At 43.2% G+C, this 15,702-nt stretch overlaps 1 protein-coding gene across 3 annotated transcripts in view; it reads left to right on the forward strand.

Annotated features, from left to right (window-relative positions):
• CACNA1I (calcium voltage-gated channel subunit alpha1 I) overlaps positions 1-15,702 on the forward strand; it is a 166,954-nt gene that overhangs the window by 67,943 nt on the left and 83,309 nt on the right. For all 3 annotated transcript variants that reach the window (XM_027722698.2, XM_039391402.1, XM_039391403.1), the window contains exons 3-4: positions 11,285-11,396; positions 12,368-12,501. In XM_027722698.2, coding sequence (XP_027578499.2) covers positions 11,285-11,396; positions 12,368-12,501 — 246 coding nt within the window. The remainder of the gene's footprint in view (positions 1-11,284; positions 11,397-12,367; positions 12,502-15,702) is intronic.

The following is a 15,702-nucleotide window of genomic DNA, read 5'->3' on the forward strand; positions in this document are numbered from 1 at the left end:
AGTGTTACATTATCATAACTATCTACGGGCTGAATTTTATCTTGAGGTCCCAGTGAAGGTATCAATGGAAGATGGAGGTAGAGAACTTAGGTATTCTGGCTCTTGCTTGTCCATCCACTGCACACCTGAACAGCCAGAGACCTCTCTGGGTTCTAGGGATCCTACACTTATGGTAATCTATATGCAGTACATTACTTGCCTCTACAAAGTGGAACTTGGACACTTTTCCCATTGTTCTCAGGAAAGATCTATGGGAGAGCCATTGTCCCTGTGAGCACTGTCCTCATCAAATGGAGTTGTAATTGAGACAGAGAATGATCTTAGGTCAAAGATGCTGGAAAAGAATTTGGGAGACTCTTGCTCAATTTCCAGCTGTGCCCCATGTCTCCTCTCTGCCCTTGGGTAAATGCGCTCATTTCTCTGTGCTCTTGCTTCCTGTGTGCAAAGCAGGGATCATAATGCATCGTTAGTCTGTCCTGTTCGGTTAGATTAAAAACTCTTTGGAGCGGGCAGCATGTTATACCGCATGTTTATGTAACATTTTGCATAATTTGATCTTGGCTACCATCATCTAGGACACGTGGAGATACCTCATAAATAATACTAATAACATTTTAATATTGATAATGCTTAGCACATTCACGGCATTTAACTTCCCCCTAAAACAGCACTCAATACTGTCGACATCGCAGTGATTGAGCATGAGTCACGTTGGCTCCTTTCCCTGGCATGGTGCAATCTGTCAACTAGCCAGAAAGCTGAGGTCTTCAGTGAAAATGTACTGGGTGTCAGGAACACCTGAATCTTAATGCAGTCCCAGGCAGTGACTTACTGTGTCGTTGCTGGGTAATGTTTTTGGTTTGCTTTTTTTAAAGTGAACTCTGATTTTTGCCATCTGACTTGAGATGTTGGGAGCCAGAGACTTGGAGCTTCACAAATCCTGTTGGCTGTATTAGAAATTATAAGTATTACACACTCCTGAAAACTGGTCTCTGTGAAGCTTGTGCATTGGAAAACCCAAACCAGGGGACACTTTTAAAAAAACCTGCTCACCTCCTGCTTGCCTTCTTATCAGTAACAAAGGTGAAGTATTTATGCACCTTAAGGGGTATATGTGCTAATTTAGTGAATTTAATGAAAATTTACACAGCGTTTGGAAGGAAAGCACTATACAATTTAGATAATCTCATTTTCACTGACTGCTCTTTGTTGCAGGATATAAGAGGAGGGATGGAAGAGAAAGAGACCAGATGTACAAGGAGTGCTGACACATCTGCTCATCCACCACAGGGTCCCTTTTCCTCCTCAGATGAGAAGCTTAAATAATGAAAATCATTCCTACCCTTCGCAGGTATCTCTGTCACACAGATACAACAGGACCTTCCTTTTCAGGAGTCCATCCATAGCCCATTTGTGTCCTCGAGGAGGTTCCAGCAGCTGCTGTGATCCTGCGTGCTGGCTGAAGCTCCTAGCTTCCAGTTATCTGCTGAGACAGATTGGCTCAGTCATTTGCAATCAGTCTTTTCTCCAGGCACGTGTCCTGCAGGCCATCAGTGCCAATTTTTGCAGCATATTCTGGGAACCAGGGTAGAGGGGCCAGCTACAAACCTTCAAAAAATAAAAACTGTTAGGGGAAAAATGTGCATTCAAAATATGGGGTGGTGGCAACTTAAATTCTGAAAATTGTTTAAATTACAGCCAATAATGAAAAAACCAACAGGAGCTCATACCCAGCTCTTTCTGTTATTGCCCTATGCTTAGACTGTATGCAATTTCTTCTGAGTGACCTTACCGAGCACTCCCTACACTTCTGAATTAATCTTTATTTACTTTACTGCAAAGCTTTGTCACCACATGACTTTCTTTTCTGTACTGAAGCACTCATCAGAAAAGCCTGCTAAGCCAAGCAGCAAGCATAGGATTTAGTGAGGCTGTATCCACTGAAAGCGTCACCTACCTGGGAGAAGGGAGAAAGGCAAAGTGGCTTTATGTACCTCCCGTGCAGTACTGCTAAGGGAGTCAGAGTACCCTCTAGGATAATTTAGCCTTGGAAATGGGCCGTCTGGGGGAGCAAGGTGCTCACTTCCACATCCTTCACCAAGTGATGTGCTGGGGTACAGGGTACTGCCATGACACTTGCAGAGAGCAGAGCCCCTATGCAGAAGGGCACACACACCTCTTAAAACTGTGAGAAGATCCATAACCTGTCCTTTGTACTTTCATTGTCATCTTCACATTCCTGTAAGGCAAGATGGCCTTTTATTAAAGGTGCTCTGTACTCCCTTCAGAGATATTTGAGTTGTATGTCCCTGTAAGCTCAGCTTGAACTCGTGTGACATTTGACAAGGATAGGTGGGAAGTTGCAGAGAGTGGAAAAAGTAATGTTTAACATCTGAAGACTAGTATGGACTAGAAAGACAGCAATTATGAACAGAGAGATGAGTGCAAGAAAAAGGAACAGGAACACAATGAGTGTTAAGTGGGCTTTAGACCTTCAGTGCTGGTGAGGCTTCTGCTGCTCTTTTCCCTTTCCATAGAAACAGCTTCTTATTCAAAGACAAATGTTTCCATCGTTCCTTGTATTTGCAGTAAAGTTCAGTATCCAGGACCCACATCTGTCTGCCCTCCACCTGTCTGTCCCTCTAGTCTTGGGGGGGGTGACTCCCAGTCCTCCAAACCTGGAGAGTTGACAGGCAGCTGCACAGCAGCACCTGTTTCAGGAGGTTCTTTGGAATATCTTCATGCCCCACAGACCATTTCCCAAGGCCCATTAAGCCTTAAACCCACAACAAGAGAACAAACTCCACACCTATAAAGCATGAAAAAGTAAGATAAGAGGATAACCTTTTACTGGGAAGGTGAAAGTTCTGCTGGAAATTGAAGGAATTGACCTTGCTTTAGATGCTGCAGGGCACTTTACAGCCAACTGTCCTTATTCCATGTGTGTCCTCTTTGCACCTGTTTGAGTTTGTGAGCTACCAGAGAGATCATCTTTGATGATCTAGGTTTGAGGGGGACAATTTGGTCTCACCAATGCCAGTGGGGAGGCAGGGATCTATATGCTGTAAAAGGTCCCAAAATGTTCCTCTGCATTCTTAAGGACCTGCATGTCTTCTAAAACCTGGGCCTTTGTTCTTTGTTCCTGAAGAAACACTTATTCTGCTCTTTATGCTGTTTCATTCCAAATATTTAAGCATTTCTTTTTGGTAGAGTGGGGAAAGAGAGATCTGGAAAGCAGAAGAGAGATACCAAGGCAGAAGAAAAAACCCCAGACAAACCAGAAAACATTAGGAGCAATAGGGAGGTATAAAAGCAAGGCTTTCCTTTTTTTCTGTCTTCCCTGCCCTCCTAAATCCATTTTCACTAGTTTGTTCCTCTCCCTTTCTTGAAGTTGGGTCACACAAACACTGCTATTATGGGACTGTATTTATTTAGTGGTTATGTCTAGTGGGCCCAGTCAAGATAAGGACCCCATTCAAACCTATCATGACATGAAGGCAAAAGAAGGAACTTCAGTACCACCAAACATGTCAGGACTGTTGCTTTAGTTTGACAAATGCTAAGGAAGACTTACACAACTTTGGATGGGGTCGCTGGGAGGCAGGGCAATGAAGCAGAGGGAGGATTAGGAGATATTTTGACCTTTTTTTTTTTTTTTTCCTTTCAAAACACTCTTTTTACAGTTTTGGAAGGAAATTTCCACCAAGTGAGCTTGACCACATCCAGATTAAATCTGATAAAAAGTCAACGCTCATCCCAACCTCCATGGCTCAGGCTCTGGTTTAAGAATGGTAACTCCACCAGACTCTCTGATCATGTCACTTCCTGGGGTCATATATGATGGGACATATATATATATATATATATATATATATATATATATATATATATATATATATATATATATATCTCAGAGCATTCAGCTGCACTGTTCAAATTCAGATTTTGTCACTCTGGAGCACATTACTAATTCAAACCACTCCTGGACTGCAAATTCCTTTCTGTTTTGGCTGCCAACTTCAGCTCTTCTCTAGAGCAGAGGTCCAATTGAGTCCAAAATCAAAGACTAACTCTTCTAAGGTCTGTATTTTCCACTGATGCCAGTAGAGAATTGCCTCTGCTGGGTGAAATATCAGTAAACAGTAAGGATTTTAAAGTTTGGACCCTGGTTTTGTGGTTCAGGGGGTTTTCTCAGGTGGTCCCTCTCTGATATCTCTTACCCCTACAGCTCCATCTGCAGCAGGAAGCAACTGCTAAAACTGCCACTTTGACTAGGAGATTTTGGAGCAAAATTCTTTCACTTGTCATATAGCACAATAATGTTCCAAGCTGCAGTCCTATTGCCTCATACTGTGACCTTGTTGAAGCTCCTAATGTGAAGCTGGGTCAGGTTTTGGATGGCAGTCTCCAAGGCAGAGCCAGAATGCTGCAGGAGGCACCATTTGGGAGTCAGCGGGAGGTGTGATTCCTCAAGTCAGTCTTGAACTGGTTCCACAGCATGGTGGAGTATTGCTTTCCTGGCAAGAAAGACAGGCAGCCGCAATCCCAGCCATCTGAGGATATTAAAAAGCTCTTTCTCCAGGAACAGTCATTACCTCTAATACCCTGCTTAAGTTTAAATTTGGGTAATTACTTTCTTCTGACCTAAAAAAAGATTCTTGGGTGGTTTTTTTTTCTAGGTACTATATTTTTTCCATGCTTTCTACAGTAAACAGCTCTGTAGGAATGATACACACTGTTAAACAGATGCTCTGTTGTACCCTGAAAGCTAAATGCAATTTGGAGGTGGGTCATTATCAGTCAAGAAGCTCTGGGGCTCAGCTGCTACAGGCAGGAGGTAATCATTAATAGCAGGACTGTGTAGCAGCATTGATGAAGATGCATGGCATTTTTGAGATATTTGAATAATTAGCAGTGGATCTGCATAATTCTTCTGAGGAAAACACCAGGTTGCTTTAGAAGACCAAGTTGTATCCATCCAGGTACCATGACAGCCAGCCAGAATTCTTGGTGTAACTTGTGCTGGTTTTAGTACCAGTGAGTCCTGGGGTTGCTGTGGTGAAGGGCATCTTAAAGAAGCCTTGCTTTCTCCCTGCAACCTCCCATTTGATTAGGGGCCTACTGTGGCCTGTTGTGGCCCTACACTAGGTCAGAGATCTCCCATTGTCTTCCTGTTTCTGGAATATCTGAAGACTTGTCTCATTGTGTTAATACATCTGTTTATTTGTTCTTCAGATTCCTTCTGAGCTTCTTCTCAAATCAACATATAAGTCTTGCTGTGGTTGGCAGCATTAAAGTCCTTTCTTTGGTATCAATATTATTGAAGACTTGAAGACCTTAGTGATGCATATGGCAGGTGTCTAAAGTTCAGGTGCTCCTCTTTCATGAGAGGAGTGTGTAAACGATAATGTGATGAAAGCAAACATGTACAAGATTACGTGACATGGGAACACCTAGAGCATGTCTACCTCGAGTACTTGCAAAAAGGCTTTATAAATTGCCCCTTGTGGCTTGGCCACCATGAAACCCCCCAGCATTGCAATGCTGGATGTTGGCATTTTATTTCCAGTGGACTCAGAACTCAAAACCAGTCTTCTATGTAGGTCAAAAAACTCCAACCTTTTTCTGTAATGCTTTGCTCTAAAAAAGACAAAGCCGAAATGCTCCAGTCTTTCCAAAATAGGATTTTTAAAGCTTTTTGTTCTGAGAAATGTTTTGATTGTTTTGATCTATTTGAACACAAACACATTTTGAGAGGTATTTTTCTTTGAGTGAACATTAAGTGTTACATTCAACTTTTTCTAGTGAGCTAGCTTAGCAGATTGAGGCTGAAGAGAAAGAACCCTGTTGATTCTGTCAGCTTGTTTTGTAGAAAAAGACAATGAAGCTCCTATGTATCAGCATAGAAAGAAAAAAAACACAGAAGCTAAGTGGTAATAAGAAAAAGTAGGAGGGGGCAAAAAATGAAACTTGCCTGTGAGAGCATTTGCAAAAGACAAAAGCAATGAAGTAGAGAAAATGAGCACCCCTCTCCTTGGAGCTACTTGTTTCTCTGATCTTTATAAGAAATCACTCCTGCTCTAAACGAAACATCAACTGTCCTGCTGCATCCTCCTGGCTCCTTGCAGGACAGTCACAAAGCAGGTGAGAAAAGTAGGGAAGGAACACACCTCTGTCCTTAGCTCATTTCAAAAAGGAGGGAAAGAAAATGTAATCACTGCAGACTGGAATGACAGGGTGAAGCCATTTAACTGGTGGGAAGGATGGTAGGATGAGTGGTAGGGCTCAAAGGGGAGGCAGAGAGGAGTGATGGAGGTGTGACGTTTCACCTGCACATTGCCCTCAGCTGAGCCTGCCTGGCACCAGCTCAGAGGCAGGAGGCCACAAGGAGTTGTATGATGGCTGGCTGGCGTTTGGGATGCATTGTACGGGGCTTCACGTTTCCACTGCAGTGACTGAACTGCTCTTCTCTCCATTTTGGGGCAGGAGCGGGTTCTACCGTGATTAGCCATACCACAGGGCTGGCTTTTCTGCTTTGCCGTAAGCGCTTTCTTCTCAGGCATTTCTACTGCAGATGAACCAGGTCTGAGATATTCAGGATCTTAACTGGCACAAGGACCCCAGGAGTGGTTTGTGGACAGCAACAGGAAAGACTGAGGGATTGTCATGCTTGTAAAGCTTATATATTTTCTGTGGTTTCAGGATTGCCAGCCAGTAGGGAGCTCTTCATGCCTGCTTGTACTCTTACTGTTCAGCTGATGATAGAGAAAGAGCAGAGGGGACCCAAAAGTACTGTTTTATTTTGCTCTGTTGTATTTTTGTCAGTGATAGAAAATAGAGATTAAGGCCAATCCTAAGAATGTTGTTGTACTCAGTTTTTTAAGTGCAAGCTATTTACAGCTCCAACATAGCAGACGTTGCTTCTGCTATTTGTCATTCAGGAATCGAGCCCAAAAGCTTTGTCTGTCTCCTATCATCTGTTTCTAACATCGTCTTCCATTATATATAGTCATGTTATCAAGCACTACCACAATACGTCCAGCTCCCAGAAACACCTTAACTGTCTTGCAACTTGTGGTTTTTGGCATGTGCCGGATGGTTTGGAGTGGATTAAGGGTCTCTCCTGGCGTGTGCTGGTGATGCATATCCCTCTTGAGTCTCTCCCTATCCCAGACTTGCCCTGTCCATTGGAAGACATGGTGGTCTGGCCAGCAGCTGCTCAGGTGAGGTCCTGCTCAGGGCTCAGGTGAGGTCCTGCTCAGGGCGCAGGACAGGGATGGCACCCAGCAGCAAAGAAAAGTGTTGTTGCCACAGGCAGGCACCAACTATAGAACCAGTACAAGTGTTTTAGTCAAAATATAGTTAACCTAGATATGGATCTTGATGTCACAAGACAGTACTGAAACCAAGAGCTTAACAGGACTTTTACAAGGTGGAGATATTTATGTGCACAATGAGAATAGTCCATGGTTAAAAGGAGTCAGGAAATACTTTTTATTGTTTTTCTGTTTTTCAAATGAGGGCCATGACCCTTTTATCTGAAAGGGCTTGAATCAACTGTGAACTGTCACTGTTAGGGGAAAACACTCCCTTTAAGGGCAAGTTATAACATAGCAGATTGCTGCAGGTTTTCTGGTACCTTCCTCTGAGACACCTTCTGGTGGCCAAGGAGAGGAGCTGACCAGAATGGGCAGAAATTGAGTGTGTCTTCTTTTAGTTTTTAAAACCTGCTGGAGGCCTCAAATTTCACGGGGAAAGATACTGGGAGTGACGCTTTGGGAAGGGAGAACAGCACTGAGGAAGGGCTGGGGTGGGGAGAACATGTGCATGGGTTTGCTTGTAATTAGTAGATTTAAACTTTGAAAGAAGTTAATTAATAATGAAACTTCTGACTGAATGATGCAGATTATGAAGACTGGCTTTGTCAGCAGCTGCAATTAATTACAGGCTCAGGCACGGGGAAAAGGAGGGGGGTGAGGGATGTGGGAAAGGGGAGGCATCACCAAGAGAAAGATGATAAACCTGGCTGCAGGCTGTTGCTGTGGTGACAGGAGGCAGTAGCTATGGCTGAGAGCAGCGACGGATTGAAGGAAGCAGGTACTTCTAATTACCCCCTCAACCAACCCAAGCAGGCAGCAACCCCTCTTGGGGTTGGGGCAGGAGATGCTCAGGTTTTCTCCTTGTACTTTCTTCCTTTCTGCTGCAGATTGGATGTGTTTTTTCAAGGTTCCCAACTGCTCCAAAAGGAAAGCAGTGAGCCAGTGGCTTTTCCTAATATCACTTTGATAGCCTGGGAATGGCCAGCAATCCAGCACCGTCCTTGGAAAGCATAGACAATGCTGGCAAACTTTGAGAGCTGATATCCAAAAGGCAGGGAAGAAGAAATTGTATAGATGGCCACAGCTTTTTTAACAAGAAGATGAGGACCTTGCACATCTGGCCCAAGTTTCAACCTTTTTGGGAGCATTTGTTATGACTGGTCAGATCTTGTGCTTTGGGGTTTTGCTAGCTGCCCAAAGGCACTCTGCCCTGGTCTGCATGTTCTTGGGGGGGACACTGCAAGAGGCATGAGAGGGGCACGGGACCATTCTCACCATCCATACAGTGCTGCTGCCAAAGCATGTGCATAGACGTGTAGATCTGCATTAAATAAAAACTCCTGCCTTTCAGCCCCTTTGCCTGAATTTCCTGAATTTGGCTGCAGTCAAAGAGTAGTACTTTTTGCCTTCAGTTCTCTTGTGTCATGTTTTCTGAAGAATAAAAAACACCACTTTGGCTGTTAAAACAATTCCTGCTTTCCACTTTTTTATGTATTAATTTCATCCAGGGCTGTTCTAAAGCCCTGGTTTTGTCCATTTTTTGACTTCCTTATGCCTAGGGAGAGGGACTTTTGCAACCATTGGCTCAGCCCACTCTGACACTCTTGGCCCCTTGCAGAATGTCCTTCAGCACTGCTCCCTTCACCAGCACTTCACTGGTGCTGCCTTTCCAGCAACTGTCAAAGCACCTCCTGAAAAAGGGAGAGACTGATAGAGCTGGAACTGCTCAGCCTGGTGGAGAGAAGGCTCAGGGAGATCTTATCCATGTGTATCAATACCTGATGGGAGGAGCAAAGGACAGAGACTGCTCAATTTTGCCCAGTAACAGGGCAAGAAGCAATGGGCACAGCCTGAATAGTGGGATTTCCTATTTAAACATAAGAAAACACTTTTTCTATGAGTAAATACTCAAATGCTGGAGCAGGTTGCCCAGAGAGGTTCTGGTGCTTCCATACTTGAAGATTCAAACCCCAACTATATGTGACCTTGACCAATCTGCTGTAGTTGATGTTATTTTGAGCAGGGGAGTTGGACAAAATAACCTCCAGAGGCCCTTCCAACCTCAACCATTCTGTGGTTCTGTAATTCTGTGAATGATGATGCCAAATAGATTTTGAAGAGTCCAGAGGAGAATTGCAGTCTTATCTGAAAAGCCTGTGTGAGCTAGTGGGAACCTCTCAAATTGTTTTCCTGGACTTTGGATCAGATCATTAAAGAAACTTGGAAGGGAGAGAAGGCGAAAAGCTGAAGTTGTGTTGTATAGACCCCTGAGGGCAAATACTTTATTTTTACCCCCCTTTTGGCACAGTCCTCTCAGAAAAGGTCTCTGGTTTTGAAGCCAGCCTACATCGAGGGTGGCCTCCGTGTGCATTGCTTTGTACAGCACTTGGGATAAACTTTGGGAGGTATAGTGATAACACATTCTTGAAATCACCTTATGGTATAATTGGCACGGTAGAACTAGTGCCCTGCTCTTGTCTGATTTTGCAACTGAATGTAGCTCACCGAAAAACAGCTGGGGGAGAAAAGAAAGAATTAATAATCTTTTTGATCAGATTGTACAGGTTAGTCATAAATCACTGTCAGAGAACGAGCATGGAAGACTTGCTCAGAACAAACCATAGTTGTTGAATGTCTTTCAGAAGTGATCAAAGATACAGGCCACTGTTTTTAGATGCAGTACTGCAAGGACTGAAAAAGGATGTGCTCAGCGGATTGTATTTTAAGTGGATAATTTCATGGATTTCATTATTGAAAAAAGATAGAAGAAAGTTGTCTGACAGTGGAAACTGGGCAGATATGTTGCTGTGAGGTATATAAAATACCCAAGAATGATGGTTCTGCCAGAGGCTGGAGGTCTACTCTCGTTAGTTCTACATCACCACTTTACAAGGGGAACACTGGAAAAGTATCACAGAAACGCGCCCACTTTCAGAGCTAAAATTCTGTAAATGAGTTCTTGGACAAGTGTCTATCAGACCTTAAGACTCCTTCAGTCTTAAGGAGGAGGGATGGTGAAGAGAGGGCAGAGAGAGGGTGTGGAAAGCACAGAAAAGGTCAGACAAATACACCATTTTTATCCTCTTCTCTAATATATAAATGAAGTAGCACTTGATGAAATTAAAAGGCAACAAATTAAAAATAAATAGGAGGGAACAATTTTTAATGTAAAGTATAATTAGCCAATGTAGCTCAGGGCTGCCAACTATTATGGAAGCAGATATTTTAGCAAGATTATCAACAAAGGATTCAAATGAATAAGCAAAGCATCTGCAGGGACACAAGTGTAGCTGAGAAAACAATTATAAGGACTATCAATCCTCATGCTTTAGGCCATAAATAGATCACCAGCTGGGGTCAGAAACACAATTTCTCCCCATAGTTACTAAATAACTTAGGCACATCGTGGAGTTTTATCCATAGTGGGTTACTGCTGGAAGCAGAATAACCAGATGGAGCACTGGAAACTCTTTACCCCCAGGTTCTTCTTAGAGGGAGACTTCTAGCTTTGTGTTGTACCTGCTTCCCAGAAGGGCAATAATCGCCAGGATTAAATAGACATCAGTCTATCCGTTTTGATTTAGATCCCTAGATCTTAAAGGTCTTTGATGCATTTTGGTACAGGTCACCATGGAAAGTCTCTTCCATGTATTTGGAAAATTCAGTAAACCAATCAGGGGAGAGGCTCAGCAAGCCAGCTGGAGAGGAGCAAGCATCTGTTAAGGCATAGCAATAATTTGACTTGTATAAATGCCTTAGGCCTTCTGTACTTTCCCTTTTTTAAAAGAGTTTTGGCTTAATCAAGGAGTGGAGTAGGGATGAACTGAGGGGGGGAAAATGTAAGAATGTAATGAATCAGCCTTCCAGCACTTCTTTCCCTTAATCTTCCTATTTTGCTACCCCAAGCCTAGAGCAAGCTTGTCTCAGTCATGATGCTTTTGCAGTTTTCCTTGACTCTTTTCCACCTGGTTCGAGTGTGTCAGCATGATGGTGATTTTGCTAAACTGCGTTACCCTGGGAATGTACCAGCCATGTGAGGATATGGACTGCCTTTCTGACAGGTGTAAAATCTTGCAGGTAAGTGGTCTTCCTTCTTGTTGTGATGGTGCTTCGGTCCAAGTCACAAATTTTCACGCACGCTTTCCTTCAGCGTGTGGGCAATACCTTCCCAGAGAGGTTGGCAAGATTGTCCCTGGCAGTAAGCTATCCTGTTGTAAAGTGACAAAAGCTTGCTTTGAGGAGAGGAATGGGGTGAGAAAGAGAATGAAGTCTACCTGAGACCATGCAATACAGAACAGCTGCTAATCCTCCGGATCCTGCACGTAAGCAGGAGTTTCCTGATGTAGACAGTTACAAGATATATAGCTCAGAGTTCAGCCAGCAAGAGGCAGGCAGGAGAGAACAGCAGCCCCCATTGCATTCACTGCTCTGCTGAGGAGCCAAGAGTATTACTGATTCAACAAGTACTGTGGCATTTAGGATGCTCAAAGGAAGAGGAAATAAGAGGAATGCTTAGAAGGGCCATGAGTACATCCAGCTAGCTGTGCTTGCTGCTTCCCCAAAGAGAAGGTGACAGCAAAGGGTGTCATTCATAGTATTGTTGTGACTAAGACCTTCAGATATCTGAAGGTTTTATCTGTGAGATTAGTATGTGCTATTCAAACTCTGCATGAAGCTGCATTATGTCCTCAGCTCAGCTATTTGCAGCAGGGTGATGAGGATCCCATCCTGGGGGACCTCAGAAGAACAGTGTTTTCCTGGCTGGATTTGGACCTGCTGGTGCTGAGCCAACACCTCCTTTCAAGTCTGTTTAAGGAGTCTCTGAGTCTGCATCAATTATTTCACCTATAGGGGAAAAAGAAGCTACAGAAACCTTCTGCAAACTTGAGCAGCAGGAAGCTGTGATGCCAGGCTGCATGGGAGAAGCTTTTCCAACCCTTCTAACTCATTTTCAGAAGTACTTAAATTTGTATTTATGTGCATTCTGGGTTTTAAAGTCAAAGGCTGGGAACGCTTATCAGATGTGCTCTTGGGTTTCTGTTTGGCAGGTATTTGATGATTTCATCTTCATCTTCTTTGCCATGGAAATGGTCTTAAAAATGGTTGCCCTGGGGATCTTCGGCAAGAAGTGTTACCTTGGAGATACCTGGAACCGCCTGGATTTCTTCATTGTCATGGCTGGGTAGGTTGATAGTTTCTGGGTTTATTTGTTCTGTGTTTACTAGATTCTTGCATAGAATAGAAATGATGTAACTGAAGGGAAGTTTCTACTCCGGTGCTACTCCAGTACATCTACCAAACTGGAATCAGGCATGCTGGGGTTAGCAGTCTATGGAAGAAAGAGTAGACAAGGTAGCTTAGCTCCCCAGCTGATGTGAAGCCATCTGTCTAGCACAACTTCAGCAGAGGGTGTTAATTTGTACCAGCTGAAGAGCTAACCCAGAAACTTTTCTGGGTTTTTTTTGTTTTGTTTTTAAAATGTCTGAGTAGAAGAGGTGTAACCTTTACCAGAACCAAACTGAAGCTAATGTTTCTGTTTCCAGTAGCAGTGTTTCAAAGGTAGGAATGTAATTTTTGTTACTATGGGCTTTTTGCTATTGTACTGCACCGGGGTTATCCACGCTACTATCAGGACAAGCTGACATTAGAGTGTTTTTTACAAAAAAGTTGCTATGGTGAAGCTCTGATTTGCCCCTCTGCACATATGAAGTGGAAAGTCTATCAGGATTTGCCTTTTGAATCACAGCAAAATGTCCATTTCTGATATCAGTGGGATGTGCTTTATTGTAATTATAATTTTCAATTAGAATGCCTTGTGGTATAATAACAATAAAAAAAAAGGTCAGAAATAAATATGTAATATTGCTATTCTCACTGTAAAAAAGCGAATATCTTTCAGAGAGAAACCCTCACTTTTCTCTTCCTCCCAGTGAGGAATTACTAGCATCCAACATTGTCTGGAAGTGCAGTATTGCTGACTGAGCTAGCAGTGATTTCGAGCTCACTTTGCAGAGTTTTTCCCTGTGGTGTGGAGCAGCACTGTCTTTATATTTGCTTTTGACACAGTTCTTCTACAGCAAGCCTTGAAAGTCATTCTCTCTAGAGGGGCTTATAATTGTTTGCTTCTGGGAGGAGCAGAGAGTTTCAAACTCAGTGCAGTTGTAAAAGTTTGAAGGTTGATTCTTGGCCAGGTAGTGCATGAAAGGAGGACAGGTAGATGAAAGCTGTAGTCTTTTCTGAATTAACACAATATGTGTGAGATAGGAAGACCTTTCTTGTGGCTGAGCCTGCTGCAATTAGCGTCTGATTTTAAATGGCCTGACACGAGGACTGTGAGCTAAAGTTAAAGCTCATGGCGATGAGAAAAGCCAGATCATTGCATGTTCTAGTCTGAACTCCTGTTGGCAAAATTGCTGGAAACTGGATGCAGTGAAAGCAAGACCCTAGCAGAGCAGCCTTTGAGGAAGAAAGGGAAGAACTGGTATGCTTGAAAAGGGGACATGGGAGCCCATGGTGCTCCTCTGCGTGGGTGATATGCTGCGGTGTGTTGGGAGAAAGACTCTGCTCTAGGTGGGCACAGGAGCACCAGCATATGAAGTAAAAGGCTTGGGAACTCAAGGTCTTTCTCTGCCTGGTGTCTCTGCAAGCATGGTATGTGAGTGATGCTGTCTGAAGAGATGATGAAATCAGTGGGACAGTGTTAAATGAAAGAGGGTGAGCTCAAGTACTTCATGCAGAAAGTAAGTGAAATCCACACTATATAGACAAGAAGGGAGAATATTTGATTTACATATTTCCTTCAGTTGCCACTGCTGGCAGAATTTTGAGGAGAGAGAGGCTCTTTTGTGCATCTGATAGCAGTATTAGAAAAAAAAGCTCATATCTGAACTCTTTTCAATGCCAAAGAGACTTAGTATCAACTCCTTAGATATAAAATAATCAGTGTGGAGGACTTTTCACTTCAGGTCCAAAACGGAAAGAAATTTGTTTCCTGATATCTATGCAATTGTCCTCATGAGGTGTCAGGCTGAAATGATAGTAATCTCATTAGAATATCTGATCTCAAAAGACTTCTGCTAAAGAAAGATTTTTCCATTTAGTTATATAGAACTAATGACTATATAATGTATTTCGAGTTAAAAAAGCTTGTGGTTATTAATTCATTATTCTTTGAAATTCATTAAAATTGTCTGCACTGTTTAAATCAAATCCAAGGCTTAAACTTGCCCTTATGTACTGTAGGCTTTTATTTAACTTGAAATGTAAGCCCCAAGCTTTATCCTTATTGATTCCACACCTGGATCATGGCTTCAGCTTACGCTGGTCCAGATGCTACCTTAGCGTTCTGACTCGGAGAGGACAACCTGCATTAGGTCTTATACGTTTTCTCCATGCCAGCAAGTTAGATCTTGATCAGAGGCTAATCAGTTTTCTCTAAGAGCTTTATCCTTTTCATGGTCTTAGATTCTCATTTTCTGCAAGGGAGGTGATAAACTTCACTCTTAAGAAAATGTCCGTGGTGTTGGGAAGTAATGCCCGGCCTAGAGTACATGCAACTTCTCTCAGTTTCAAGAACAAGGACTGTACTTCCCAGCCCATTCTTCTCCCTTCTCCCTTTCCAAATGAACACCAAGGCAGCAAAGGCTGGAAGAATAAGCTGTAGCATGGAAAAGTGAAGTGCAGGCAAGGGACCATTCTGCCGGTCATTCCCGGGCAGCTGAGATATCTCCCTCTGGCTCTCTGCACGACAGTAGGTTTTATCAAAGAGCATAACAACAATTGCTGCTATTGCCCAAGATGGTGTTTTGGCTACATAAGCAATGTATTCAGGCAATAATTTGTAGTTTTTTCCTCACTTCCTTGTAAAGCCAAAAGCTATAGTTTTAGTTACCTGCATTCCCTAATGTGCCCCTGCCCTGCTTGCCCCTGCCCTGCTTGCCTCTGCTCCACATGCAACCCAGCAGCTCAAGCAGGAAGACTCCATTGTCACTAAAACTGTTCAGTTTCCATGGCAATAGGAGATGACATCATCAGAACTTTCTCCACTCTCAAACACTCCTTCCCCCAACCACCTTCAACAGGTTTTTTAATTAAAGGATTAGAAAAAACCCAAAACAACAGTTGTAAGTCAACGCTCTACCTCATTGTTCCTCTCAGAGCTCCTAAAACCATGCAAGGCAATTTGGTTTAAAGAATGTCAATGCCCTTGTGTGCACAAACAACCAGGGCTGCAGATTCAGCTTGTCAATACTCCAGTTCCAACTGCTTGTTGGTGACAGGAGGTTGCAAGTTCCCAGGCATTTCAAGAAGACTGTACTCATCACCAGCTGTACTGGTGGGAGTCCCTCTTCCCCTGCATTTGTGATTAGGTCTTGTCTGTCAT

This window comes from Pipra filicauda, unplaced genomic scaffold (assembly GCF_003945595.2).
Source record: "Pipra filicauda isolate LSUMZ 115617 unplaced genomic scaffold, ASM394559v2 scaffold95_size2449627_pilon, whole genome shotgun sequence".
NCBI classification, from domain to species: domain Eukaryota; kingdom Metazoa; phylum Chordata; class Aves; order Passeriformes; family Pipridae; genus Pipra; species Pipra filicauda.